The 26274-nt window shown below is 38.9% G+C and overlaps 1 protein-coding gene across 2 annotated transcripts; it reads right to left on the reverse strand.

Annotated features, from left to right (window-relative positions):
- Nucleotides 1–707: 707 nt before the first annotated feature.
- Nucleotides 708–25071, reverse strand: LOC140587053 (RNA-binding protein 26-like). 2 transcript variants are annotated; one of them, XM_072708579.1, is made up of 22 exons: nt 24825–25071; nt 21728–21846; nt 21148–21284; nt 20845–20933; nt 13450–13733; nt 13065–13334; nt 10263–10505; nt 9992–10132; nt 9344–9484; nt 9121–9229; nt 8543–8696; nt 6543–6707; nt 6325–6444; nt 6168–6236; nt 5931–6053; nt 5749–5823; nt 5402–5566; nt 5179–5283; nt 3791–3994; nt 3489–3575; nt 2956–3069; nt 708–2402 (listed from the first exon to the last, which is right to left on the reverse strand). In XM_072708579.1, the coding sequence occupies exons 1-22, from the start codon at nt 24881–24883 to the stop codon at nt 2313–2315; spliced, it is 3063 nt and encodes a 1020-aa protein (XP_072564680.1). In that variant the 5' UTR covers nt 24884–25071; the 3' UTR covers nt 708–2312. The 2 variants fall into 2 exon arrangements, with proteins under 2 accessions (XP_072564680.1, XP_072564679.1); XM_072708578.1 differs by having other exon boundaries at nt 8543–8699.
- Nucleotides 25072–26274: the final 1203 nt, after the last annotated feature.

A 26274-nucleotide genomic window follows, 5' to 3' on the forward strand; every position in this document is an offset into this window, starting at 1 on the left:
CTGGAATCTTTTGGAGATAGTCTTGTAGCTTTCCCCAGACTGATGGGCTGTCACCACCTTCTTCCTGATGTCCTCGGATGTCTCCTTTCCTCTCGGCATTGTTGATCTGTGTGCTTTACGGCTTGGCACGACAGTGGTTTGGTTGGTTTCCTCTCTTTTAGTCAGTGCCGTTCAAAACCTTTTCTGACGATGTTTCATTTGATCGATCTGCTTAATTGACTACTTAAGCACCCACATGTGTTTCACCTATTACCTATTTGACTTCACCAATGCAGCTTTTACTTACTTTTGAAAATACTGATTCCATGTTTCAAGTAGTCTGCTAGCTACTTACAGTTCCCTCAAAAAAGGTACATGGAATTGACAAACATAAACGTGACATTTCATATATAAACTGGTGATGATAAAAGATGAAAATCATGGTAAAAAAATCTAAACTGCAACTTTCAAGCAACACTGTATGTCCATCCTTAGTGAACTGTCACCGACTGACTTCTGATATGAAGTGCAAACCTTGTAAGGGACATATATACGTTTTCCATTAATATGAATTACGGTACTTATTTTCCCATGTTAAATTTAACCACACTTTCAAATAAACACGTAAAATCACATTAGTCAAAGGGCTTAATGTTGTTCCAACACTGAATATCAATAAATCAGAGATTATACAAAGTTATGGAAAGAGCTATACATTAACAACAAAGGGATATCCATCAAGTTTTATTTTCAGACTCGAGTCAATTCATCTTGTCAACACAAATGAAAGAAACTAGAGCTTTAACAAATGTTGCTGAGGACATAAACATGTTATGTTGTTCAGTTTAACTTCATGCTGTGTTGAGACCCAAGATTTGCTTCAGAGGTACTGATGAAAATCAAAGTAGTTTGGATTCATGTATACTATGTCCTAAGCAGAGGCTAGTACAGATTGCGGGACTCATCTGACCAAAAACAATACCACCAGAAGTTTTAGATGACATAATACTGCACTGAGGAATCAACAATCTTGGGTGAAACAACGATCTTTAAAAACAGCATGACAGCAAAAATTACAACTTTCAGAAATGGTATGAATAATCATTTATATTTAGACATATACTGATGAATTCAAATACAGTGTTCAAGTACAACAGTACTTAAAATACCACTTTATATTGGCACTAGTCTCTCTCTCACACACACACACACACACACACACACACACACACACACACACACACTTCATTGACAATTAAGTGGGAGGGGTGGCCATCCTTCTGGATCCCATTAGGCAAGACACCTTGAAAAGAGGAAGAAAATATGTTAATACTGCAGCAACAATGACAGCTTAAATTTTTTAAATGGAACTTAAGGTGTTACATGCCTTAGTTTATACTTTCAAAATTTAATATAGAAATTAGGGTGAAGTGACCCTACAAACTAAAAATTAACTAGAATTCATTACTTTACATTTTATAAGAAATTCCCACATTTACATTCAGCTTTAAGCTAAGCAACCTATAGCCCTCCCTTATCTGCCACACTATACTGAAATCTAACTGATCTGTACAGAACATGCATGTCACACTCCATTTACTTACCTTCATCATACAAGACACAAAAACACCGCCTCTTACCTTGCAAAAGGGTACCCAAATTGAAGACTGAAATGGATTTTTGCTCTTTCTGTGAGGAGGGGGGATTGGGGGAATTTGAAATGGTCTTTAATTTTTTTTTTCCTGCTTTTTTTAAATGCATATTTTCTCTTTTGCCATTTCCAATGTTTTTTTTTCCTTTTTAATTTTTAAGCAGTTATGTTAGACCATTTCAATTTTTTATTTTCACATTTCAAAATAAAGCCAAGTGACTAAATCAATGCCATCATACAAATCATTAAAATTCATACATAAAATATATACACAAAAGCAACTACCAAAGGTTAAAGTACACAAAGCCTACTTATGCAGCTCTAGTAACTTTACCAAAAAAAAAGTCCAAAGGTTCTTTCAATTTCTCATATTCATTAAGGAATTCAACATATCTATTCCATAATATGGAACCATGACTAAAAACAAATCTGGTCATTTTTTAGACCAAATTAAAAATGGAAAAAACGTACCAATTCAGTTCAACAGTTTCACATTACATAAAAGCTGTACTTCCTGTTATTACTACAGTATAGTGAACACATTGTTTTTTGGAAATATTTTCCAAGGAAATTTGCATTAAATGTTAAATTCTAAGTAACTAGTTGTTAAAAACAAGCATTTCAAGAGAAAACTGTTATATAAGCCTCCCGTTGACTGTCCACAGTGGGCGCCCAGAGGTCTTCATCTTCTCCAGGATCGAGGTTCATTGTCATCGTCTTCTTCGTCATCGTCCTGCAGCAATGCATTATCCGCAAGTGGTGTATCCTGAAACTGCATGCAAAGATTTAAATGACATTGTAATTCATTCTCTTAATATAAAAAGCTAGAAGGCTACAAATAAAGTAATAGCACAACTATTACAGAGTCAGAGGCACCATTATAGTCAATCTGCAGTAGAAAACTAGAGGTGAAGACAATTTTAATTAAACCTCTTCACACTACTACTGGCAGAGGCCTTTATAAACCTTAGATACAAAAAGGCTACAGCCACTCGAAGACCAGACCCACTACCTATCAATCATCTGACTAGCTGGTTTTGCCCCCAGTTCGCTAATAGTCCATTATAATGTACCTGCCTCTTAATTTTAAGGTCAATGCCTGTCTATGGACTAGGGGTGGGTACTCTAATTACTTCATATCGTGCTTGATCTTAAAGATGTACTTTTCACTGGATTTTTACCATTCTCTGTACTTCTGGTCTTAGTATCGGAACTGGTATTCGGCAATGGAAGATGAAGTAAAACAGACACAAAACACAAGTACGGTCAAGTATGCAGGGTAAGAAACACCCCATAATGTCTAACTAAGGCTGGATCCCACTGACCTCCTCATCTTCTGGCTCCATGTCTTCAGCATCTATAGCACTGAGAGATGCCGCAGGTTTATGCCAGGACAACTTCAGGTCCTGGTTGTTGAACTTCACCCCATGGACTGCAGCCTACAACAAAACTTGAAAAGTGAAGGCAAGCAGTAGCAAAAGAACCAACGAACTACCAATCTGATGGACCCAGGTCCAACAGTCATTAAAGGGTATGGACCAAGTTTCAGTGAGGGTTCACACTCATACCTCTGTACAAAATCCTGTAACAATGAGCTATAGGATATAGGCAAAACTGAAAGGAATTCTTGATAACAGCACATGTCTATTGATACAATGAATGTATTTTGAGGAATATACTGAAGAGTCAATTAAGACTGAAAAACCCAGCAGATGCTCAGTTCCTTTAATATATACCATAGGTTCTATTGGGTCCATGATCTAAAGAGATGAAGTGAAATAAAAGTACAGTATCTACTTGCCCACACTCACTTCAGGACACATCCAGCCATGCAAAAGACCTTACATGCAGTACTTACTGTCTCGGCCTCTGCCCTGGTCTTGTAGGTGATTACGGCACTCTGAGCACTCTCGTTGATCTGGCAATCTTCGATTTCACCAAATTGCTTGGCAAAACACCCATGCATTGTAATTAAAGTTTGACAAAACACACATACCTTAACTTTCAGCATTGTTTATTCACAGTAGTATCTAATGTTAATCGTAACAGTGTGACTGTTCTCCAGTAGCTTTCAGAACATTATTTAACAGATCTAGTAGAGATTGTTCAATTACACCATTTTTTAAAAATAGCTAAATATGGGGAGAGAGTTAGACTTACTGCAAAATGGGGGAGGAGGTCCACCCGGTCCTGTTCGGTAAACCCTGAAATCTCCAGAGCCCGTGGGCGATGGTCTACTACAGCATGGATCAAGACCCCTCTGCCCCGGCCTCTAATCCCACGTCCCCTGCTCCGCAGGGACCCACGACCACGGATATGGGCGCCTCGGCCACGGCCTGAGGCCAAGATACCTCTTTTGGCAGCCTGCAGAGGAAAAGAAAAAAATAAAAAACAGGGCAAGATTCTGCAGCATTAACTGTTGCACCAAGAATGTGGGACTCTCATCAATGCAGCAGAAAAAGGTCAGAAGAGTAACTATGTATTAAGTTCTTGAAAGAACACAGTACAGTGGTACCTCAGTTCTCGAACTCATTAGAACTCGAATTTCTTAAATCGAACCAACCAGTTCGAGAAAAAATTACCTGGAACTCGAACTGTATCTCAGAAGTCAAACTAAGTACTTGTATGCGTGGGGAAATGAGTCACGCGGCACGTCTCTCAGCAGAAACAAAGGGTAACGCTTCAGTCTCAGCCTCATATTCACTGTGATAGCATCGTTTGTTGGTGATACGCAATACTCGTACAAATGTTACAATCTAAAAGTTTGCGATTTACGAACAAATTAAGAAATACAGAGTAATAATAAAAATTAACAATGGACCGCATGGCATAGTCTAGTGTTGGCGCAGTGTTGGGGCATGGCTTGGGGTTGTCACAATCTGCCGAGCTGGGACCGGGGAAACAGGGACAGGACTCAAGCGATCGGGAAACACGGGGTTTAATTGAGAACTGGCAGAACAACACAATGACGTTACAATGACCGGACTGGGGAAACAAACTGAAACGCGGACTAAATACAGAGGACTGACTAATGACAACAACCAGAAACAGCTGATCACACGGGGATTCCACACGAGGGGGCGTGGCACACAGAAGGAGCGGACGATTGGGGCAGGACAGGGGTAGTGTTGAGGTACATTCTTTATAGTTTTGGAAGCCATTAAGAAAAAATTTCTTGTTTTATCCTGTTCATTTTGTGTGTAAATGCTAAAAAAAAAAAAAAAAAAAAAAATTTAGGTGTAATTTTGGGGGGCTGGGAAACAATTAACTGGTTTTCCATTATTTCTTATGGGGTAAATTCAATCAGAACTCGAACTTTTTAGGATTTGAACCCAAGTTTCGAAGGGATTAAGTTTGAGTTCTGAGGTACCACTGTATATGCAATTACAGGTTAGTTTCAGCAATACTTGTCTTCCATTTCAAACACTTGTCACATCATGCTTGTGTTATTATACACCAATGGGTGCAGAACGCCCCCTTGTGGCGTGAAATATAAACTACAGAAACAAGAGAATGTGGAGTTCAGATAGTGCCTTTTGAGGGGGTACCTCTAGCTGTAATTGTGTGTATTTCTTCCTCAGCTGCGCAGTGTCTTCCCCAGCTTGCATCTTCTTGTACAAATCCAGCTCAGTGTCTAACAACTCCTTCTGGGCCTGTAACGCAATTACAAACCACATCATGGCACCAAGCTTAGTCAAATGGCTCTCAGATTTTGCAAGTGTAGCCAAATTATCTGTAAATCTAGAGACAGAAAGCATCCTCAAAACTCACCTGAGCTTTGCTTTTAGTGGTCTTCATAGGATTACCACTTGAAATGGCTTTGATCTCAGCCTGCAGCTTGGTGATGTTTTTAGTAAGTGTGGTCAGCGTTTCCATGATTTGAGATTTGTCCTCTGGTTTGATGGATTTATTTTTCTCCAACTTGGATATCAACAGCTATAAAAAAAATTTAATCACATTGCTATGTTATGAAAAAGATTAATTCATTAGTAAAATCATTAGAGGTGTTTGGAAATCTCTCACAACAGGTATTTTGCCAGTATATTTTCTTAGTTTTGCTTAATATGGAAGGAAATCAGACCAAATTCTCTGCAAAAAACAATGTGAAGACGAATTACTTTTTGTGTTTCTATATGCTTCTCCAGGATCTCCTGCTTCTTCTTCCGGACATCTTGCTGAAGCTTCAAGGCTTCCTGTAAGAAATACCACATGTGCAAATTTGATCAGTCCTTCGCACAGGTAAGGGACCGCACATTTCAACCCAAGCCAAACGGCAGCCTTTCATCATGGACTGCTGTACCTGCTTCTTCTTAAGAGCCTCTGAGGCAGCACCTGGGCTGAGGAAAGGCAAAGCCTTCTGGGAAGCTTTTAATGCTGCTGGATTGTACACCGTTTTGGTCAATCCCGTTGAAGTTGAAAGAACCTGCAGGTCATGGATTAATAATCAGGCTTTCCAATTCCTGGAACCTTCAGAAGGACATCTAAAACTTTCAACAACCTGGATCATTTCATTTTCATATAATCTGACAGAATATACCTTTCCTTCAGCAATGGCCGGTTTTATGGAAAACCCCAGCCGATCCTTTACTGGAACTTTAGCTGTGTTCTGTTGGAAAGGATAAATGAACACCGCTACATCAAAACCATACAAGACAGGGTAAAACACTGAAGCAGGAAGTGAGGCTGAAACCCACCTGAGAGGCAATGCCTGACTCCTGGGGGGGCTCCAAGTTCCCTGTTGGAAGGGGGCCCAGGCGATCTTTAACGGACTGCTTGAGGGCCATCGCTGGGGGCTGCTGAGAGGCCTGCATAGCCTTATTCAATGACAGAACCATACCATTACAGGTGAGTGACCTGGGCTCTGACTGAAGTTTTCAAAAAGCATTAATATGTCAACTGCCAGGGCACTGACCGTCTGTGACTGTGGTTGAAGCTGGGGACCAGCGTCTTCGCGGTGCCAAAACACCTTGATAAAGCGGTTGTTCAGCACAGCCTCTGTACTCAGAATAGCTCGTTTGGCCTCCTCGTGTGTTGCGAACTGGATGAGTGCTCCTTCAGGGTCGTTCTGGTAGGCAACCTAAAGGGCAGAGTGAATGGCCTCAAATTATATCCCAAGACCACTTAAAACCATACAGAAAACAAAAAATATAACCAGCTACCATCCCTTCAAACAATTTGTTTAGGACCTCTCCCAGCACAGGAACTTTTTTCAAGAACCGGGAAATTTTTCAGGAACTCAGGAAATATTCTGACCTGGCTACAGCTCCCGGGAAGTAATGCCTGAATCTTTTTTAGTCCCTATTCTTGGTAAGGTACTACTTTGGGTTAGAACTACTAGGGTTGGACTCAGCAATACACTACTGATTGAAGTGTGAGGAAAAAAGATGACGAAAATATTTTTGCATTTAAATTACATGAAATGTATTAATGAATACTAGTTTTTGGTTGCATCTCCATGTTTTTGCCTTGAAAAATTCAGTGTCCATAATTCGACATGAAAGTGCTCTGGCTCACTTTTTTTTTTTTTTTTTAGCAGCAGTACAACGATAATCAAATTTTGAGCTATACCAATGTATTTACGTCCCATATCACAGATACTGGGGAGGGGGATGCTTTTTTTTTCCTGGGGAAAACAAAAGCCAGATTTAATAAACATGTTGCGGGCAGTATAAAACTATCAATGGGCCAGTATTTTAAAACCTTGTCTGTTTAGATCTGCCATCCGTCTCATTTTATAATATAATACTGTGTTTGGTGTTGAACCAGTATGACACACAATTTGACCTGTATTTTCACTGCAAAGTTTAACCATGATACTGTGAAATACTTTTATTGCCACTGTCAGTTCTTAAAGTTAAAATCATTTATCACAACGAGGGAGAATTCCTCCCTTATGTGTAGGACATGGGGAGAATTTAAATTTTTCAGTGGGAGTGCAATAAACAAATGTATCATTATGGGAAATAAAGACCAATTAAAATGTAGCATTATCCAAAGCATTTTCAGTGGAATCTGTTTCCCTCCTTCTCATGACAAATGCTGTTCGTGTGAGAAAACAACTCTGGCTAAGTTGAGATCATCAGAAAAATAAGTCATAATCTAGACACAAGACAGAAAGAGATAATGATTGATGTCATTTATGGACAATACAGAGTTGCAGTGAAAAGAAGTTGTGTTCACATGAATGAGACGTGAAGAAGTGAGAAGTTCCTTGCTTTGAGTAAGTTCTTTAAGTAATAAATAGCAAGCCAAGTTATATTCATCTATTCTTTCTGATTCGAAAAAAGATGCGATTGGTGACTCAAATACTGTGATACAAGCGGAACTGTGAGTTTTGTGATCTTTTGCACCCCTAAACAATACCTACACCAAGCTACCTACTGAACTCACTTCCTACACCACACTGCTACTAGTGGCACATTATGGGTTTCCAGCACAGCTGTGGGTGAAATACTTCTCACAGATAGAGAAAAATCAGTAGCTATGTATAACCCAAACTTGACAAACATGGAAGTGGGAGCTGGTTATGGTTAAATCAGGAAATGATACCGATTGGTTGTCCATGTTGACATTCTGTGCGATAATATTTTTATGTAGTAGCTACTAACTACGGCGCAACTTAAGCAGCAGTGGTACAACCGACAAAGAACACTGCCCTAGTTTAAAACTAGCTAGTTTCAACGTATGATTTAATGTATACTTTGCATCCAACCTTGTGATCAAACTTACACTTGGTACAGCTGGTACAACTCACTGCTAAACTTCATTAGGAAAGTGCCTTATATCGATAGGGTCACAAATTTTGTGCAGAAAAGTACAGAAATTTTAGACAGTGATCACAACAAATCAACTACAATATTTATTTGCTTCGACTTAGATATAACAATAAAAGCTGAAGAAATCCAGCCTTACCTGCAGGTTAACAATGGTCCCAAACTTACTGAAGTGTTCATTGAGTTTGCTGATGTTGTTAAGCTCTTTAGGAATCTGCCTGACATCCAGCTTTGCATTTGGTGAGCCAAATGGCATCTTGTGAAACCCCTGATTAGGTTTGTTAAAACTGTGCCTGCTTAAAATAAAAGATAAGCGTATAAAATTCAATCAAAGTAACAATCATTCACTATACACAGAATAGGACATCTCATAAGTTTTAAGGTCTGTTTGCCCACATGTTTTTTTTTTATTTTACACATCACTGCCACCAAGAGGACTTTTGAGGAACTTGAATTATACATTTGCAACTACAGCACACCAAAAATTGACTGGTGCAACACTTTTTAAAAACACATTTGCAAAAACACTGAATACATGCCATGAAAGGAATCTGCTATTCCATATGCATTTCTGAAATCCATAAGCAGCATGCCAAACATAATGGGGGGAAAAGAAAAACATGCAATTTCTAACATACAATATAAATGTTTTTAATTAAGAAGACAGTTGCGTTGTAAAACCAAAAAAAAAGAAAAAAAGAGGTGAATCAGACTTACTTGTCAAACCATGGCTTCTTTGCTGGAATTCCATCATTTAGGCCCGCTGATCGTTTTCTGGAGTCTGACTCAACAACAATCCTGACACTATTGCTGTTTGAAAGTTTTTCTGCAGTGATAAAGGAAACTCAGCGTCAACATTTCTGGCTTAACTTACTAATTCAAAGCAACATATTAAGAGAGGTGGAAGCAAGAATTTCCCTGTAGACTGAGATAAGCATACCCCGTGGGGGCAGGTCCACCTCCCCCATAGTCAAGCCGATGAGATTTGGTCTCTGCGCATGCACTCTGTGCCTATACACAGGTCTGGAAGAGTTGGTGATACTGGGAGCCTCAGGATTGTACATGTCTGTCTCAAAGGTGTCTGAGTGTCCAAGGGAGCATGGAAAATACAAAGCTGTGTCAATCAAGAGCTGGCTTAAATAAGAACTCGCCTGACTGAAGACTAATGTTTGATACAGTAATATCATAAACCTGCCTATATGCACCACTGGTTACTTCCATATACTTTTAATCACAAGTTCTGCATTTATACTGAAATGCATTATTGAAAGAAGATTCAACCGTGAATTAATGACATGTGAATGCAGTCAGTCATTTTCTACTTTACACAGTTACTTAAGTTTTACATTAGAATTACTGCAGTGATTACTCAATTATTTAGCTCTTAATTGTTCAAGGGCAACAAAACAGAAAAACTGAATATTGAATAAATTGAAAATTTACATTTTAACTTTGCGCCTTTATTGAAAAAATCTTTTAATTAAAAGCCCAGTAAGGCAGAAATTCTGTGCACACTGAAGGAGGTCCAGGGTCAGGGAAACATTGATAGAGCTTACTGCTACACAGAGCAGCTCCTTGGAAGCCATACCTGATGTAAATAGAGGTGTCGGGGTCTGTGGTGGGGGGAGGCGGATCCCTGATGTGACAATAGTCGGCACAGAGCTGGTGATGGAGTTCGGGGGGGCATCCATTCCCGAGGGTTGAAGAGGGGGGAGTGGTGGTGGCGGACCTACATGAAGATCATCATGCTCAGAAGCACCTATGACGAAGGCTATTGACCACCTTTGTTTTACATTTGCAACTACAGCACACCACACAATCAGTTACTGATTTAGTACTATGCTTATGGCTGGCTGTACCTGCTATAGGAGGGAGGCTGGGCGGCAAGGCCCCTGGTGGAGGCACTTGCGGCCGCAGGTTCACGGGTGGTGGTGTCATGAGGGGCGGAGGTGGTGGGAGACCTGGAGGTGGCGCTGCCTCCACCACGGGGAGGGGCTGTGCTTGAAATGGAAGAATGCTGGGTAGGTTTACGTCCTCCACAACCACTGGGTCGCTGCCGTGGTCAAATGGGCACATGTCACCGCGCATGCAGAAGCCTTTCTCTGGAATGGAAAAGACAGTCATCAGTGCCAGCACTCCATCCAATCAGAGAGCTGTATGCTGATATTTTGATCAGGTGTATTAAACATGGTAACAGTGCAGCTAACTGTAACCATGAAGCTGTTGATAAACCAGAACAACTTAATATGTAAAGTTACCCTGCATCAATAGTAATTGACAAATCAGTGAAATGGGAATGTTAGCCTCCATAGTAGCTAAGCTACCTTCATAACTACTACTAATCATGATAAACTAATAAGCCACTGCTAAGCACACACATACACATGTTTTTATTTATATATAAAAAAAATGAGCGACACTCCCATAGGGGCATATTGTAAAAAAGGTGGAGGAATTTCTGGTATTCACAGTCCCGATGCCGGAAATTCCTCCACCTTTTTTACAATATGCCCCTATGGGAGTGTCGCTCATTTTTTTCTACCAGTCTGCTACACAGAATGCAGTATAAGCATACAGTAATATTCCTTCGTGTGAAACACGGTGATCACTGGGCAGTACATAGTCTTGTGGATTAAATGAAGCATTGAATCAAAGAATTTGGATCAAGGATTTTTTGTAAGAGTTATTCAAGTTACTCAATGAATCGTTGCAGCCCAGTATGCACCTGAATGTGTAAAGATTCTTACTTCAAGGACTACAACCCTGTTTCCAAAAAAGCTGGGATGCTGTATAAAATGTAAATAAAAACAAAATGCAATGATTTGCAAATCATATGAACCCATATTTAACTGAAAATAGAACAAAGACAACATATCAAATGTTGAAATGTTATGACAAATATGAGCTCAATTTGAAATTGAAGTTGTGTAATGCTAAACAAAACATCTGGTTGAATATATCATAGGTAATTTTAGATTAACTGGCAACAGGTCTATAAGATGATTGGACAGTAAAAGAGTCTATGTGGAGTGAAGATGACAATGTATTTTCCGAGCTAAAGAGGAGAGGGGACCGTCCCAGCTTGTTATCAGAGAACAGTTCAAAAGTGAGCATCCATGATGGTATGGGGGTTGCATTAATGCTCATGGCTTGGGCACCTTGCACACCTGGGAAGGCACCATTAATGCTGAACGATATAAATACAGGTTTTGGAGCAACACATGCTGCCATCCAGACTTCTTTTTCAGAGAAGGTGTATATATTTCAGCAAGACAATGCTAAATCACATTCCGCGCATATTACAACAGCATCGCTGCATAGTAGAGTCCAGGTGCTAGACTGGCTGGTCTACAGTCCAGACCTGTCACGCACTGAAAACATTGGGTGCATCATGAAACAAAAAATTCGACAAAGGAGATCCCAAACTGTTCAGCAGTCGAAATCCTGTATCAGGCAAGAATGAGACATTTCATTTTCAAAACTCCAGCAGCTGGTCTATTTGTTCTATTTTCAATTAATTATCAAGTTTCATAAATCATTGCATTCTATTTTTATTTTCTTTTTACACAGCGTCCCAACTTTTTTGGAAACGGGGTTGTATATGATTTAATTCTAATCACCTTGAATCAAGTACAGTAAAATCCCGTTACAGTGGACTCACTAATAATGGAACCTCGTCTATAACAGACGAGGTCTGCTGGACCTTTAAGAACATGCAGAAAAAGCATCGAATATAGTGGACTCGCATATAATGGAATTTCGCATATAACGGACAAACAATTTGGTCCCCAGGGCTGCTTTAAGCTGTAGTTTTGATTGGCTATAACGGACATACAGGCTTTGCCTACAAGGCACATGGCGTGCCGGTGATATCCAACGCAGATACGTAGTCGGGATTATTAATAGTCGCGCATCTGGTCAGGTAAAGTTGCATTACTACATATACAATATAATAATCTATACCACAAGTGTATCTGCTGGGGTGTGGCATGAGTAAATGGTGTCCTGTAGTTGTGTTCTGGGCATACAGCAACTCTGGATATAATGGACTGTTTTGCCAGGCCCCTTGAAGTCTGTTATAACTGGATTTTACTGTATACAAAACTTGTACAGTACAGTGCAAGAGTTTTGGGAAGTCTAAGGAAATGTGTATATTTGCTCAGAACAAAAACAATTTAACATTACAAATTTGCAAATTAAGAATACCACAAAAACTAACAAGAATATCTTGTGCTCTCCAAAAAGTAACCGACATCTTGTTGGATGGCTAGAAGGACACCTCTTTCAGACATCTCTCCTTACGGGACCCCAGACTTTCCATGTGTTTAAGTCAGCTGACGGTGAAATTTATTTCACGAGTTAAATAAAAGTCAACGAGGTATTGATTTGTCATACAAAGTTTGATAGTAGGCAAACAATGCACAGGTGTACTGGATGATTGCTGCAAATATTGGGGTGACTTTTTTTTTTTTTTTTTTTTAAAGAGGTTTTTAAATTCACACTCTTACGGACCAAGTTTTTGACCAATATGAAGACCATGTTAATATTTTCTTTGACTGTTAGAGAGTTTTGCACATTACTGTATGTCATGTTGAATGTAAAAAATAAGTCATAATAAAAACCCAATATGTGACACGCATACTGTTTCTCAAACACGTTACCATCATAGTCCCTGCAACGTTTCCTCTGCGGTGCCCCCTGGCCAAAGGAGCTGTGGTCCAGTGTGTGTTCCTCGTGGAATTCCGACCAGCTTTCCGTGGTGCTGTTGCCGTGGTGTGTGGGAGCGATGACCGTAATGGTGCTGCTGAGAGTAGGCACTGGGAAATGGCCAGAAGAGATGCCAGGCACCAGTGGTGCAGGAGTGTAGCTCTCCGGGGGCTCTAGCCTCTCCACACGGTCGTGGTCATACTTTGATTTGACAGTGTCCCTTTCTGTGATTAAAGGCAGATTAAACCTTTGATTAAAAATGAATTCCAAAAGGTGGCTGTTCAACACATTATGTTTCATTAGGAAGAGCAGCAGCTTAACAGAAGACATGTTGTTGACCTCGACTTTTAGTCCTGCTCTGGCTCCTGGAACGACTTCTGCTTCGGGACCTGCTCCTGCTCCTGTCCCTATCCCGATCGCGGTCCCTGTCTCGATCTCTCTCGCGGTCACGATCACGATCCCGCTCTCTGTCGCGAGGGCGGTCCTTGCTCCTGCTGCGGCTGTAGCTCCGACTGCGGCCCCTTCTCCGGTTATACCGATCCCTGTAAGAGTCCCGCCTGGGAGGCACGCGGTCATAGTCACGCTTTCGGGAGCGGTCATCCTTTTTGCGATCATCACTCCTTCTGCGTGCAACAGATGAACACGAAACACTTCATCAACAATTAAGTTTCAAAACTAGTCAATTCAATCTAAACTTCATTTTAAACACAAATATAAAAACTTGCCTTTTCCACTGAACAGTAACACTCAAAATACTCACTGCAACAATCAAGGAAGCTCCATAAGCAACAACACAAAAACAGTGTGGGGCAGGGCGGTTATTTTGAAAATCAAATTGTTTCATTTAAGGTAATTTTATTTCGACAACAAACTATGTCATTGCAGGGCTTTTTGGCACTATATAGACCTCATTAATGCCCACAATTCGATCAGCATATTAGTAGTGCGCCTAAAATATTAATGAGAGGCATACTGTGATGCCCCTAAGTTAGTAATCTGCATAAATTCAAAGCATCCTCAAAGTATGCTGCTGTTGTTTTGGTATATTCTGGAAGCGATAAACTTTTAAGAGGATATATTATGGATAAAAAAAAAAAAAAAAAGGTTGGTAGATGGTGGTACTTTTTACAGTCAAGTCCAAGATGTTTCCCGGTAAATATAGTTTTCATTTACAAGCCCAACACGCATGAACACACACTGGCACTATCAATCAACATAGCATATGTACAGATTTCAGCCTAAACATTTCCTCACTTATTCAATAGAGATTCTAAGGTGGCAGGCAGATAATTTTATGGCTTTATTAACCCTCTGGGGTCTAGGGGTAGGGAACACACATTTACTGACTGGGGCATGATCACACATTTCTTTCAATATCATAAACTTAATTCAGGGCAAATAAATTATTTCTTATATATTTGTGTTGGCATTAAACTAATCTTTATTTAATGTACTTTATAAACATGTCAGATTTATGTTAATTTGTAATTTTACATCAAAGTATACACATTGCAAAATGCAGTTTGAAAAACTTGCAGAAACATTATAAAAGTACATAGTTAGCAATGGTAGCAGTTTGTTTTTATCCCAGATATCTGATCACCAAAGTTTTGGCTACATGAAGATGACTAAATGGTGTAGTTGCAACATTCAGTTGGATAAATAAGAAAAAGCTAACATGTCACTATTTCTGGCTCCTTTCATTGAATATGTAGCAACTTTCATGTGTATGAGCAAGCCATTGACACCTGGCCACATCCCTCCCCCGCCTTTTATGGCGCTGATGGGGATGTATCTGGATCGCGTTTCACCGTTGCGCTGTTCATCTAATTACCATGCGAATGCAATTTGAATACGAGGTAATGCAGCTATTTTGAATGTGAATAGTGATCTTTGGGTGATAGTGGCACTACATGCCCCTGATGCAGGTAAAACAAAGTAAGGTGACATGGTTTACTTTTTTGTCGATTTAACCTAATTTTAAAAACTTTAATACTTCCATCAATGGACGTTTTGAAAAGACGACAAATTTTGGATTTAGTCAGCGTTTTTTTCATGATTCTACATAAAGATTCCAGCAAGATAAAAACTGAAATAGGCGCGAAAAATACGCTGCGTCATCGACGACACACTCGACCCCAAAGGGTTAATTAGTGTATTTAGCAGCTACAAGAACAAAAGTTATTAAAAAGCCCTCCATACTAATTGTAATTTAATATACAATATTTAAGGTGGCTTTACCTTTTCTGGCGGTCCATCATCCAGAATAGCACCTGTGTGTTTTCTCTTCAGGTGCTTGTGTATAGTGCTAGTGCTGAAACTTTGCACAGTGTAAAACCACGTTTTTGTTTTCTGATAATTTGAAAAACTCCCACAATTATGTAGTGATATTGAAGGAAAACATCTGTCACAATGAATAAGCATTTTAGAAATCAAAGACTTCATTAAAATTAAAAAAAAAAAAACAAAAACAAAATTAAAAATATTGAAGTTCACGCATTTTCACCGCCAATGTCATCGACTGACAACTAATTGCGGTAGCCCTAATTCGGATATTATGCAACTAAATGACAAAGCTCTCAGCAGATAATACATACATGCCACTCTGTACATAGCGACATGTACGGTCGCCTCCAATAGTATTAGAATGGCAAGGTCTATTAATTTGTTGTTGCTATACACTGGAAGCATTTGAGTTTGAGACAAAAAGATAAACGAGACCAGAGATCAGAAGAAAAGGTGAGTAAAGCATCCTTAGACCATTCATGCATGGGGTTGCTTCTCAGCCAAGGGAGTGGACTCGCAATTTTGCCTAAGAACACAGCCATGAATAAAGAATGGTACCAAAACATCCTCCATCTTGTTGGGAGAAGAACAACTTCTCCCAACAATCCAAGAACAGTTTGGTGACAAACAATGCCTCTTCCAGGATGATGCAGCACCATGCCATAAGGCAAAAGTGGTTTGGAGAAGTAAACACCTACATTTTGGGTCTATGGCCAGAAACTCCACAGGCTTTAATCCCATTGAGAACCTGTGGTCAATCCTCAAGAGGCGGGTGGACAAACAAAAACCCACAAATTCTGATAAACTCCAAGCATTGATTATGCAAGAATGGGCTGCCTTCAGTCATGATCTGGCCCAGTTGTTGATTCACAGAATGCCAGGACCAACTGCAGAGGTCTTGAAAAAGAAGGGCAAATACTGCAAATACTGACTCTTTGCATAAACTTAATGCAATTGTCAATAAAAGCCTTTGACATTTAAGTACATTAATGTAATTATACTTCTGTATACCACAGAAACATCTGACATAATCTTAAACTGAAAACCAATACTTTAAATTATCACACTCTTACTGACATCAGTTTTTGACCAATATCACTCTCAAAACTTTTGGCCATGGCTGTACTGAGCAACAGACATCCAACAGGTTGACCAAGAATTACAGCAGTTAAAAACAGAAACACTGTAGAGCTTAATGAAAAAGCCAAAAAATAAGTGTCAGCATCATCACCAACACCAACAGGGATGACCATTTTTAATTCAAAGAAGACATCAAGAGCAAACCACTTCAGCAGTAAGAACTGGAAAGACCGGAATTTGCATAACTGTAGAGGTGAGCTACAAGAGTACTGGACTAAAGTTTTATGGATTGATAAGACTAATATTAGCCTCTACCAAAGTGGTGAAAAGGAAAAATCATGATCCAAACTATCTGTGAAGCACAGTGGACATAGTGTTAAGGCTTGTATATCTGCTTCTCAAAATGGCTCACTAATCTTTATTGGTGATGTAACTCATGATGATAGCAACAGAAAATTCAGTCTACAAATACATTTTTGTCTGCCAACTTAGAGAAATTAGGGCTTCAGACTGCGACCAGAATGGTTGCATATGTGACCTTTTGAGTGCGCGTGATTTTAAAATTCACTTGGTCACATCGTTTGGAGGCTTTGCTCCAGCATGGGTACCACGTTAAATTGGGACTGAATTTTTTTTTCTTTTTCCCCAGTTTGGCGTCTCAATTTATTTATTTAGTGCCAAGTTCTCTCCCTATCTGCACGTGAAAGTACGTAAAGATGCACCAATAATGAAAGGTGCTGAGCAATCCCTCTAGCTGTGGTGCAAGAAGGAAGTGGTCTATAGCTGATTTTTTAATTTTTTATTTTTTAATAGAGAAGAAAAAGGATGAGGCTGGTGGTAAGGGGGAGCCAAAGAGAGGTTCAGAGTAAAATGTTTTGCAAGAACAGTAATTTACCCCTTTCACATTTGCGGTTGTCATTCGCAAGTTAGCTGTGAACACTTAAACGCAAATATTTTTGGAGCTTGCCGAAAGACTGCAAAAACTTAGACGATGTGTAAACTAAAAACAATACTGAAATTTAGATTTTGGTAACATGAAAATCATATAATTATCAGTAATAATTAGTAATACATGATACAGTGGTACCTCAGTTCTCAAATTCATTAGAACTCGAATTTCTTAAAAGTCAAACCAACCAGTTCCAAAAAAAATAAAAATTACCTAGAGCTCGATCTGAATCTCAGAAGTCAAACCGTGAATGCCGACCTAAGAACTTGTACGCGCGGGGAAATGAGTCACGCAGCACGTCTCTCAGCAGAAACAAAAGGGTATAGCTTTAGTCTCAGCTTTGTATTTGCTGTGATAGAATCGTGCATGTTTACACTAGCTGAATACATACAGTATATTTAGACAGTAAAAATACATTGATAACGATACAGTAACAATAATTATTATAACAAAATACATTTAAAAATAAAAAGATTACTTATTCATTATTTTAATAATAATAAACCATTAATACGTTTAATTATAATAATATTGTTGTGCCGAGCGGGGACGGAACGGAGACAAAGGCGCAGACGTCAGGGTATCGGGGAATACAGGGTTTAATTACAGGTAAGGCAGGCAAAACGCAGATGGACAATACAATGACCGGACTGGGAAAACAAACTGAAACGCGGACTAAATACAGAGGGCTAATGAAAATAACTAGAAACAGCTGATCACACGGAGATTCCACACAGGGTTAACGAGGCGGCGTGGCACACGGAAGGAGCGGACGATCGGGGCAGGACACATTGTTTGGATACATTTATTTTCTTACTTTATAAATTACTGTTTTGATAAATGTGCTTAGATGCGTTTAGTACAGTATATGCTCTTCTTGTTTCATCCGGTTCATTCTGTGTTTAAAGGCTAAAAACAACATATTTAGGTGTAATTTTTTTAGGGCCGGGAAGCAATTAATTGGTTTTGCATTATTTCTTATGGGGAAAATTCAATCAGAACTAGAAATTTTTAGGATTCAATCCAGAGTTCTGAATGGATTAAATTCGAGTTCTGAGGTACCACTGTACTTTCTTTTTCTGGCAAGACATTTTTACATAATATACAAACTATCTAAATTATGCACCTGTACATTACAGCTGGGCAGTATGACCAAAAATTTATATCACGGTATTTTTCAAAGTTATATCGGTTTCACGGTATATGACGGTATTTTTTTTAAAGTATGACTGGACGTTTACCACATTTTACAGGACACATTTTTGTTTTACGTTTTTGTATTGTTCCCACATCAACTATATTATTTTATTATTGGCCATTGCACCTATCCACTACCTTAATGATAGACAGCTAACATGTTTGTGGGCTAACTGCTTATAGATAAACGGCTAATGTTAAGGCTTGCGGCAGCAAAGTTAACATTTTTGATAAATGCCTTTATTATATTATAAAAGTATTATTTGAATTGTCACATTTGTGGGGATTTTCTGCCCCACACCCTAACTAACATGAAGGGTTACTGTATAAAGTCTTGAGTCACTGTCAGCCTTTCATCAATATAAAAACCAGGTTATGCAAATTAGGACAACTATTCATTAGCATGCAAGGTGAATGAATAACACCATGATGCACTACAAAACAGGGCGCACCCAAATCATGTGCTGGTGCAACCAACTGGGAAAGCTGGTATCATTGGAAAAGCAAGTCTGGAGCCCAGAAAATGCATCCAAACTAATGTGGACAAACTTCTTCAGGCAGCAAGACAATGATGCAAAACACACTACCATCTCAATAAAAGACTTAATCTGGGGGAAAAAGTTGAAGGATTTAGACCGGCCAAGTCAATCACCAGACCTTAACTCGGCTGAGCATGCACTGCACCTCCTGAAGGGGATATTGAAGGGAGAAACCACCCCCCAAAACAAACAAAAACTAAAATGAGACTGCAGAAAAAGAATGGAAAGCAATACAAATAAAGAAACCAACAAAGGATACACCACTAAATATTAAAGGTTATTTACTTTAAGACTCTGTTCCTATACTTTTGCTCACTTATAAACTGAGTGGTCTGATACAAAAAGTGCCATGTTTTTGATGCTTAATACATAGATGCACATACAAATGAAAGAGTGAAAGGTCAAATTCTGAACTTTTATGCCAAATTCATCTTTTGATTACAAATCCAAATGTCTTCAATATATAGCAAAAACAAATGAATCAGATTCTTCTTTTTTGCTGTTCCAAAAGATTTGTTTCAATTCACTTCAATTCAATTCAAAATACTTTGGCCCCTGAGGGGCAATTCAAGACAAGCATGTAAGCAATAAAATGGACAAATTTCATTCACACAAACACACACACACAAAAATACTAACAATTCTCTGACAATATACTGACGTTCTAAGACAATCTAAAAAAATACATACATACAGCTGCAGAAAAAAACAGAAAGACCACAGCACAATTTTTTGTTTTACTCATTTCTTAATCTGAATCTGTTAATATATATTTTCTTGTAAACTCCAGCCTAGTTCTTCCCTGCTTCTCATTGATGAAGGGGTTCTTCCTTACTTTATGGGACTTCAGTCCTACTTCTAGGAGCCTGATACACACTGTCCTAGCAGTGCACTTCACACCTGCACTTAATGTCTCCCATTCCTTCTGAAGGTCACTTGTTGTCATCCTATGATTCATAAGAAACTGTCGGACAAGTTAACGGCTATCTCTGGCATTAGATTGTCACTTCTGCCCTTTACCTGGCTGGTTTCTTGTCGTTCCCAGTGTCTTCACCTTATTCTTGTGTACTGCTCTCTTAAATTTTGAACCTGGAAGCAACTTACTGCTTTGCATAGCCTTCTGCCAGCAGAACTACGATTAAGCCAGGATTTAAAATGTGGATTTAAGAATATAGAGTGGTCTCAATTTTTTACATGGCTGTACATACATAAAGATTAAAGTGCAAGTTAAACTGCAAGTGCCTTCATCAAGGTAAACTGACTCTCTCTTGCACTGTTACTGTTCACCAATTTGAAGGCTTCTGGAATAAACCTAAACTTCCTCCTATTTGTTTTACATACAGGCTGTCTGAATTGCATTCCTGACGTACACAGCTAGAAGTCATCATAGAGAACACGTGTGGGGTCATTGATAATCTTATATGGTTTTAAGGCATATATTTATTTTGTCAAAATAAAGCTGCACTAGAGATCTTTGTGTTTGCCCAATAATTTTTGAGCTGAGGAGGTAACTGCAATTTCCAAAATAAGACTCATAAGTCATATTAATAAGGCAAGATCAGTACAAAAAATATGGGCATACGGGAATATCAATTCAGCCATTCTCAACATAAACAGTCCATGTTACAGATGCAAGCCACAAGAACAGATATGAGCTGACAGATTATCCTGCTATGCCCTCACCTGCTGTCTCTGTACCGTGAAGTGGACTGGAGAGGGCTGTGTGTCACCCTCCGTGAGAATTTTTTCTCCCTGTCATCTTCTTTGTTGGGCTGGAAAACAAGACCAGAACATGACCGGTGGATTCTCTGAGTTAAAAAAAAAAACTAACATATCGTAAACATAAATAAATGCAGCACAGCGATCTGGGAGACTATATTAGCAATAATAATATCCCAACTGCTTTCACTACAAGTTATACCAATTTAAAAAGCATTTAGATATACTAATATAACAGCATGATACTATGTTAAGCACAAAGGTTACCTCTTCTTTCTTCTGTTCATCTTTTTCTTGCCGCTGGTAAGCTTCTGTTTTGACGACTGTCGATGACTGCTCAAATTGAGGTAGATAACTCTTTGTGTTCACAGCTTCAAAAAGTTTATCTACAAAGATCTGTGTTTCTGAGTACAAAATGGATTTGTATCATATTCCTGGATCTAGGATTCAGTACCTTTTATCAAAAAAATTCACTTTCAAACAATAAAACACTTAATACATGTACTGTCCTTTGTGAACAATAGTTTAATCTCCTCCTAACAGAACCCAAGCTAACAGACATGGTAAAGCCTTTAGTGACCAATGCACGTTCCAAGACCTGAAATTATGGTGACATCTCATGCATCATAATAAAGAAGCAGGGATGATCTAAGATCATCTACACTTACACAGAAAACTGCTTCACATAATAAAGCTGGCATCTCATAACCATGTAGGTGTTTAACAGGATTATCAATTCACAAACCTGTTTTGAGCTGTACACAACATCCCATCCACATTTTAGGCATTATACTTATGACATACTTGAAAAGGAGCAAAGGTCCAACATGTGCAAGCATGAACTTACCTTTCTGGAGAAATACATCCAACTGGTCAATGCATAGTGCTTTCAGGTCTTTCTCTGATTTATCTTTCTTCACCAAGGCTACAACATATTTAGCCAGAGCTGACGGGTCAGCATCACATCTAAAAGGCAAAAGGAAATAGTCACACTTCACATGATCACACATACAAAACAAACTAGATTTCACCATCTTGTACACTGACAAAACTGAAACCACAAGTGCTTAACAGCAATGGAACTCAAACCTAACATCATCTACCAACAAGCTGACAACTCCACAAGTTTACTCATGCGAAAGTCTCGTACTCAATCCCCTCCATTCACAAATTCTAAAATGCTAAAACATCTAAACACAAGCCTAAACTGATTACATGGATGTGATTATCTGCCAAGCATTTGGATTCACTTCTTAGCAATTAGTTCAGCATAAAAAAATTAGGCAATCTTTTTTACATACACTACATAAAATGTTCAACTGAACCAGTATGTTCTCAGCTCAACTTTCAAATTACAGAGACGTGATGTTAATGTTTAAACTTAAAGTGTTTAGATTAAAGTGCTGCACGTTTATTAATCAAGGGTGCGTTTCCCGATAACGATGACTCTTAGAATCGAAAGATATATCTTACAAAAGGTATTTCTTATCCTATGTCTGTTTCATGAACAATCTTAAGAGACTGCTTAAAGGAGAGCTTCTTCAGTGCAACCTTAAAAGGCGCCGAACTCCTGATTGGTTGACATCGATGGCTCAATAATTAATTATATATACATTTACAGCATTTGGCAGATCCCCTTATGCTACGTTCACACTGCGAGCGGCGAGAGCGTCAAAGCGACCGGAAGTCATTCATTCTCTATGGGAGGGAGCGTCGGGAGGCGTTGAGAAGCGGCGCGGCGCGTCACGATCTGGGCAGCGGGAGAGTCAGACAGAAGTTGAATCACAGTCAACTTTATGGTAATGAGCTGTGACGCGGTTGGGCGGCAACCAATGGGAATGTAGAGATGCTCCGCTAAAGAGAGCGCCGCAGAACATAAGCGTGTAAACTTTTGTTCCGACCCAACCGTTCCTAGGCACAATGGAAGAGAGACTTATTATTGCTGTGGCCGGGTACCCAGTTATATATGATGTGTCTCTGTTTGCATACAGGGACATAAATTTTTTAAAAAAATGAGGCATGGACCAGAGTGTCCAAAACAATCGGTGTTCCAGGTGAGATGGTGAAGTGCATAATATATTTTTTTGATCAGTAGTAATTTAGGCGCCATAGCAGAGAAAACAGTGCAAATTGTCGGTAATGTTAAACCTATTTATAGCATTAGTGTTTGTCAAAACATAATTATGTGTTTTAGAAGCTGTCATCATACATTTTAAGTACTATTTATGTTAACTAAAGAAACAAAGCACAAGCAACTACTTGGCGATCATCCATTGTGAGAAGGTAAATTTTAAAAGCAGCGCTACACTATTTATAGGTAACATTTTCCCTCCAGAACACTTGATTTTAAGCGGGAATGCAAATAACTGGCTCACAACAATATTTATTTGACAAATTATGTCCTATCAGGAGTCGGCGCAAAGATATAAGCTACACGTTTGTTTGTTTTGCGGCCCCTTTAAAAAGTCCTCAGAGCCTGGCATTCTGAGTGGCCTTGTCCCCGCCCACTCTATGACATCAGAGAGTGTCTCCGGCGTTGGCTAGCGTCGCGTTCAGGGCGGCGGGAGCGACGGCTGGCGTCTTTGACGCTCGCGGTGTGAACGTAGCATTAGCCAGTGAATACATTCTGAATTATTCCCTCCATGTAGCAACTGCTTGACTGCCGCATGAGGGAAAGTGGTGTTATTTGTAAATAACATTCCAGGAATCTTTCAAAATATTGCATTAATAAGAACTGGGCAGAACATAAAAATAAAATGCAAAATTAAACTGAATCATCTAACAGTAAATATGATTTTCGCTGACTGGGTGCACGAACCCGCCTCCCCAGATTTTAGTATCAACATTTTATTTTTTGTTCTATAACACACCTGCATGCACCAATGTGTGTGCATATCATTAATATTGGGATGAGCTATGGCAGGATAGCCAAAAGAAAAGTTGCGTTACCATCTTAAAATAAATCCTATGTGCTTCAGTATTGATTACTAGGGACTATACCAGGGTGCTTTTTGGGGGAAATACAACAATACATCCCCGTTAATAAATAAATACATAACCAACAAACGCGTTCCTTATCTTTCATTATGAATCTAAGCATTAGTGAGGCAAATTGGCTAAGCATTCAGGTCGCAAGGACGAAATCTAATAAAGATTGTAGTCATGTATCAGAAAAATCATTTTATCATATGGATCAGTTATTTTTTGTGTTAACTGATGTTTGGTTATGATACTGTACCCTTAACGATGTTAGTATTATTTTAAATGAAGCGTGTGAGCCGACAACGGCGATAAGAGACAGCTAAGAGCGGCTCAGGGCAACCTTAACGAAATATCTTACGGAAGATATACTTAAGAACGTTTCTGGGAACACCGTCGGAACGTAAAGAGACAACTTAAGGCAGAACTTACGAACGACGTAGCGTTAAGAAAGTTTCGGCAAACCCACCCCAAAGCATTTATACTTGTTTACAAGCTAGGAAGTCATCATTCTGGAAGGACTGACTGCGTAAAGTGAAGATAAATAGATAAATTGCTTCGCATTTGCTATGCAGTAACATAGAAATAGCAAAACGTTGCGTCAGCAACGCTAACGGTTTGTCAATGTTGCAGATTAACATTTAGCTTGCGACGCATAATTCCGTTATATGTATCAACTAAGCTTTAGCAACGACAGCTGAGGACACTGAACTATTAGTTCAACTTGATACAAATGTTACTTGAACAAATAAGTCCAGTGGGAATTAATTTCACTTGCAGCTCCCAGTTGAAATATTAAGATATTCCCCGTCATGCAGAATTTAACTGTGATTAATTAGAAGCAGAGGATTAAATGTTTCATGGTGCAAAGCAGTCTAGGTATTAGACAGACAGAACATGTTATATTTCGAAGTTAGCAAATTAGATAGCTAGCTGGCTGATTTCACTCAACGGGTGCTACTTACATTGGTTCAAGGGTTTTCGAGAGCCAGGACTTCAAGGCATCAAGGTTCTCTATAATCATTTTTCAGAAAGCAGTCTACCTTCCCAAATACAGTAGGGCTTAACCCTTACAAGGGACAGGATGCTAAATAAACCGAAAGTAGCAACACACGCGACGTGCAGGCAGCCTTAGCTACCGCCTCTAGCTCAAAGGCCGCACGGAACCAAAGACGTGCTTAACTGTGCCAAAGTACACCCTGTTTCACCCAACTTGCTGTTTCTAAAGGGAAAGGGGGAGATTCGCAGGTACAAGAACGAGTGTTCCGTGATCGGCGTGAAGCATACAGCTAGTTGAACACGCAAATATATTGGAATCTTTTCCAGCAGTTTTCGCCCACTCTCAGCCCCGCTCCGTAAACATGGCGACTGTTGACTCCCGCGAGAAACATCGCGAGATAATGTACGCGTCCCTCGAGCATGTCCTACGTCAAGTACGTTCTACGCACTTCAAACCGCGATGTGAGAGCTGTATGTTGTGATTAGGCACCTGTGATTTCTGTGGGATAGAAGAGGAAAATGCTATACATATGTTTTATCATTGAGTATACACAAGATTATTCTGGATAGATATACAACAGTTTATCAAGAACAACTTAAAAAATGATATAGTGATTGGTCTAAATATTGATATATTTTTTTATTTTAAAGGTAGTAATTTGGTGCTAAACAATCTATATGGTATTAATATACTTTTATTAGGTAAATTTCATATACATAAAGTAAAGTGGGCAAAAACCAAAACAAACCACATATTTTGATTGAATTATCTTTGTCTATATATATGTGTGTGTGTGTATATATACACACACACACCCCTGGCTGTTCGTCAACATAGTGCCCCCCCGCTCTGATATTTCATGTCTGTATTAATGAGTTTCTTGTTTGTATTTATTTTAATTGTTAAAAGTATGAATTGACCTTTAGAAATGGCGAAAATTGCCCTGACTAAATCATAGCATTTCATTCTTAGTAGTTCCTTATTTGTGTTAACGTGTATAATTTGGAAAAATCGTAACTCGATAAAGATGAATATAATCGTCAACGTATTTTAAGTGGTTGTATGGATCGCAAATCTGTTGTCTTAATAATAGTCACGCTCCCGTACAATACTGTATTTATACAAAAATGATTTTGAACTGGCAAAATTATCTTCACCCCTTCAAAATATTAAACTGAAAATCCATAACAAGAGACCAGTTATCTTAACTGATTTTCCCGCGTTACTGCATTCCAAAAAAATTGCGCTAGAATTCCACCTTTTATTAATTACTTTGAAAAAACTCAGTTACATAATTTATTGAAAATTGAGTTTAATCCTTATTATATTTATGACATGGTGTCTGTGTAATGTAATGAAATGTGCGTTGAATATGATAAATGCTAATAATTCTTACTGGTGACTAGTAAATTATT

This window comes from Paramormyrops kingsleyae, unplaced genomic scaffold (genome assembly GCF_048594095.1).
Source record: "Paramormyrops kingsleyae isolate MSU_618 unplaced genomic scaffold, PKINGS_0.4 ups141, whole genome shotgun sequence".
Classification (NCBI taxonomy): domain Eukaryota; kingdom Metazoa; phylum Chordata; class Actinopteri; order Osteoglossiformes; family Mormyridae; genus Paramormyrops; species Paramormyrops kingsleyae.